This window comes from Martes martes (assembly GCF_963455335.1).
Source record: "Martes martes genome assembly, chromosome: 16".
NCBI classification, from domain to species: Eukaryota; Metazoa; Chordata; class Mammalia; order Carnivora; family Mustelidae; genus Martes; species Martes martes.
This window is the reverse complement of record NC_137904.1, coordinates 39,294,848-39,299,542: the sequence shown is the minus strand read 5'-3', so window position 1 is coordinate 39,299,542 and position 4,695 is coordinate 39,294,848. Positions and strand designations below refer to the sequence as shown.

Here is a 4,695-nt window from a genome sequence, read left to right as displayed (position 1 = left end):
TTAATACAAACTTAATATAAACTATTTCAGTCCCTCTTAACATGTAAGACACTGACTCAAAATACTTTTATACCGTTTTTTTCAAGTATTGCACAATATAGGTACAAAATTAATATTTACGATTACATTTTCTTCCATAATATATAGCAAAAATCTTTAAACCTTTAACAGAAAATACATTTTTTTGAAAAAGCAAATATTCGTACATTTTAATTCCACCACTAAAGGAATATCCTGTACACAATTTTGAGAATAGTTGATGTCTTTAAGATGGATATTTTACAATTTCAGTAAAAAAAATACATGAAGCTGCTGCTGTCACAGGTCACTGTAGTAAAAAGATATAAATGCAATACCGTGTCGTAGAAACAATATATATATCCTCTGATATTTTACAAACTTTGTACTAAATTAAATTATACAATTAGAAAAGACCAATAAACCCACTTATTAGTGCCAATTTTTTATAAAAAAAAAATCAGCCATGTCCTTGCTATATCTTAAATACTGTAAGAGGCCATATCTGAGAGTATACTTTAAAATATACAGTCAGTATAAAATAACTTTGTGCTTGGTTGGCAAATGAAAAATGATGCAGGTTTTATTTTTGTAACCAAGCTTGAATGTATCCTTACTATAAGCTTAAAAAAAAAAAAAATCTCAAGGAGGTGAAAAAAAAGTCCCCCTTGGGCCCGTGCATTTTAACTTGTAGGATTCTTTTTTTTTTTTTTTTCCTTTTTAGTTAGCCATGACAGGCTGGAATTGCTGGTTAGAATACTGCATGTTATTTAAGCTAAAATTCAAGCCATCTACAAAAGACTTCTCGTTGAGGCCTCCATAGGCCGCAAACACATCAAAGGCATTACTGTACTGGAGAGGACTGAGGTTAAGGGGGCTGTCACCTGGGAACATTCCATTGGTACTACTACCTTGACCCTGCATGTTAGGAAAAATAAATTCCTTGGCATTGGGAGAAAGAGCGGAGGCTTTCTGCTGCGGCTGCGGCTGCGGTGGCGGTGGCGGCGGTGGCGGCTGGGAGGGCTGCTGCTGCTGCTGGGGCTGCTGCTGGCTGCCCAGGCCGAGCCCGTACAGAGAGTGCATTGAGGAAGAGATGGCTTTCTGCTTCAAGAGGTCATTCACATTCAAGCCGAGGTTGATAGGAGAAGTACGTGCAACCTTGTTGCTGCGGCCACTATTCTTCATTTTGGTAGAGCCGAACTTGGTGGCAGCAAAAGTGGCAGTGGTAAAGGTTAAAGGCTGCGTGGACCGGGGCATGAAGGTAGGGCTTACAGCAGCAGAGTGACCAAAGGGAGGCGACGGAGAGCTGGACACTGATGAGGCTGGGTCACTGATGGGCATAAAAACCTGGGCCTCTGGGTTAAAGCTGTTTTTGATCTCCTTATCCAACTCACATCCATTTTCATTATTATCATCCACATAAAGCACCTTCACTGGTCCCTTTTCACCAATTTGGTAGGAAACCTCAAATGGGTCGATCCAAACACTAAGATCCTGTGGCAGATTGCCACGAACATCATCAATGTCCAAACCACTCTCTTTGGATGCTTGTTCAATCACTGGGTCCACTTTCTCCCCTATGTGTATACATCTAAACCCTGATCCTTTGTATGGCTTTTCAGGATACCAGTGCCCTTCATATTTCTTCTTAAGAAGTCTTTCAAGCTCTTCACCAAAAATGTTGACACGTCTCCTGGGAAGCTTATTGTACAAATATGAAATAATAAAATTTAGTGCTACTTGGATTTCAAGCTGCATAGCTGCTATGCCACAAAGTGAGATTTGTGTTTCAACTTCCCCCCACACACGCACACAAAAGTGTTCAGTTTGTGGCAGAGAAACAAATTTTCATTCAAAGTGCTGGTACTTTGTAGATTATCCTTCACCTTCAGTGGTCTTGCTCCTTAAAGAAAAACAAAACAAAACAAAAACAAACATGTCCAAATAAGAGAAATCTAAGTCCCACAACCTCTTCTTACTCCCAGAGTAATTTTACTTTTGAAAAAGTCTAATAGGCTGAAAGTCAGAAAAATATAATCAGCACAAAATAAAGGAACATACAATAGAAAATTGTTTATTAAAGTTCAAAACCTCAGGGGACAATTTAGTATTTACAGTTAAAACAATGTATTTAAAACCCTATTATTTACTTCTTTTTTTCTGAATACAACGCTAAAAAAAATATATATATATGTATGTAGATATGTATCTCCAGCATATGAAGTGTATTTCTTCCCTCAGTTCTCAAAAGAATATTTATTGGAAACTCTACTCTGCACACCCATCCACCCACCTCCACACACATATATACCAGTTTTAGAAAGCGATCAAATTCCTATTCACTAATTTAGAAGTGAATTCTGTATTTCAGTTCATCCTGGATATATGCTCCTTCGATCTGCTCTATCGTTAAATGTTTAGACACTGGAGAAGTCAGGAAAATTAATTTCCAAAGTACATGATGCTAAAATTAAAAATACTAAATGCTAAATGAATTGCCATCCTAGTGAAGGATAATTATGAACCAAATTATCCTACATAGCTGCCGTCTTAAATACACTAAGGGCATACAATGTAATAATCGAGCTTCTCTGTGCTTCTTTTCAGTGTGTATTTTTCAAAATCAGAAAATACCTCTTTGGTAGCAAATGTAACAAAGGCAACAATTAATTTCAAAACTCTATTGATTATTCTCTTTAAAGGCCAGGGTTTCTGAGTTCTATTCTGATTTTCAAAACCACCTCCCTCCTTCACGATAAGAGGACCGCGCGAGAGGCTTGTACGATAAGGTCGACCTTTAAACGTTTGCTGGATCAGCACTGGGTGGGGATAAGAAAAGATCAAGGGCAAACAGAAGATATTTGCAAAAGGGATCTATTTGTACACTGAGGTTGATTTACAAGGACGTTTTAAAAATCAAGTTGGTATTAATCCATCTGTTCCATTTTTCATATTCGTGGTGACAAAGGGAAAAGGATCCCTGGCTGCCCTCAAACTACACTTTGCAAGCCCGAAGCCTGGGAGCCGGCAGAGGCAGCTGATTAAGCCAAAACGCTAGACGGTGCAACCGAGAGAAATTCAGGCTCCGCCGAAGGTAGTTTTAAAGCAACGCCTTAAGACAGGAGTGTGAAGAATTACATAAACAGCCAGTTGGGTCTCATTAGATTTCTGCTCACAGCCCTCGGAGCCCAAGCGCCGGAGCAGCAGCAGCAGCAAGAGGAGGAGGAGGAGGAGAGGAGAAGAGAGGAGGAGAGGAGGAGGAGGAGGAGAGGGAGAGGAGAGTACAAGTCTCCTCCAAAAAGGAGGAGGAGGAAGACCACGAGAAATGGCAAAGCAACTAATCGGGGCCGGACACCGGGCAGGTCGGGGCGCCCGCCGCTCCGGGTCAGCCGCTCCCCTCCCCCCGCCGTAACCTGACCCGCCGCTCCCGCTCCCGCCCCCCGCCCGAGGCTCCTGGGACCCGGCCAGAGCCCGGGGAGCACCGGCTCCCCCGCACCCTTTTCGGTCCCGGCGTCCACCAGCCCCGCGGACCCCGCGGTCCCCCTCGAGCTCGCCGCTCCTCCCCGGCGCCCCAACCCCCGGTTCCCGGTCAGCTCGGCCAGGGCCGCCCTTCCCCGTTTACCCTCCCGGCCCCGGCCGAGCCCGACGCGCCGGCCGGCCCCGCCTCCAGGTCCCGGGCGCGCTGGGGCCCCTCGGAGCCGCTCCCCTCGGAGCCGCTCCTCTCTGCGCCCGGGCCGCGACGCCGCCGTCCCCGAGGGCCCGGGGCTCGACGCAGCCGGAGCCCCTCGGTCCCCGGACCCCGCCCGCCTCCCCTCGATACTTACGGGCTGCTTCCACCACAGAGCCGGCCGCGGGGCGGGGGAGAAGGGGCGGCAGGGCGGGGGCTCGGGAGGATCGGCAGCGGCCAGCAGGCTGAATGCAAGACGGCGTCGCCGGGCGGAGGACGGGGGCCTCGGCGCGGGCCTCGAGAACTCGCCCCCTGTGGCTCGGGGTGGCGGGGACAGGTCAGGCGAGCGCGCTCACTTCTCCACACAGCCCGGTGCCCGGCCCAGCATCCCCGTACTATGACCACTGCGCGCCGGGCCAGAGCTTCGCTCCTTCTGCCGCGGCGCGCGCCCCGCCTCTCGTTTTATAGTCTCCTCCCCGCCCCCATCCCCTCCCGTAGGGGTGCGCGCGCGCCCGCCTCGCGTCACACATGCTCGGGGCCGCGTAACCATTCCCCGCCCTCCTGCCCCTCACCCCAGACCCTCTGCGGCGGCTCCGCCCCTGCCCTGCCCCTCGACGCCATTGGTCAGGTCCCGCCTGCCCATGTCCTGACGGGCGGCGGAGGGCCCAGTACGTATGGCCACACCCCTCGGGCTCCACGACGGCCAATGAGTCGACGTCCTGGAGGCACTGTGGGCGGGACTAAGAGAAAACTAGGAAAGGGACTGGAGGAGAGAAGTGCCAGTGAGGGCGACGGTGGTGGGTGGGGCGGCTGACGCTCGGTCTTGGAGGAGAGCCCCAGAGAGAAGGGGGGAGGGGAGCGAGGCAGGTGGCGGAGCGGCAGGGAACAACGGGGAGAAGAGCCCGAGGCCTCGAGAGGGAGGGGACAGTTTACAAAAAATGCCATACCCGAGTGGGACTGTGGCCCAGGAAAATCCCACTCGTGGACGAGCTACCAAATCGGCCTCCAGT

General features: G+C 49.2%; 1 protein-coding gene across 1 annotated transcript; it reads right to left on the bottom strand.

The window, feature by feature from the left end:
• Positions 1 to 714: 714 nt before the first annotated feature.
• On the bottom strand, positions 715 to 4,123 carry TOB1 (transducer of ERBB2, 1). The gene is made up of 2 exons (XM_080825450.1): positions 3,843 to 4,123; positions 715 to 1,921 (listed from the first exon to the last, which is right to left on the bottom strand). Exon 2 carries the CDS (start codon positions 1,774 to 1,776, stop codon positions 739 to 741), a length of 1,038 nt encoding a protein of 345 aa, XP_080681576.1. The 5' UTR covers positions 1,777 to 1,921; positions 3,843 to 4,123; the 3' UTR covers positions 715 to 738.
• Positions 4,124 to 4,695: the final 572 nt, after the last annotated feature.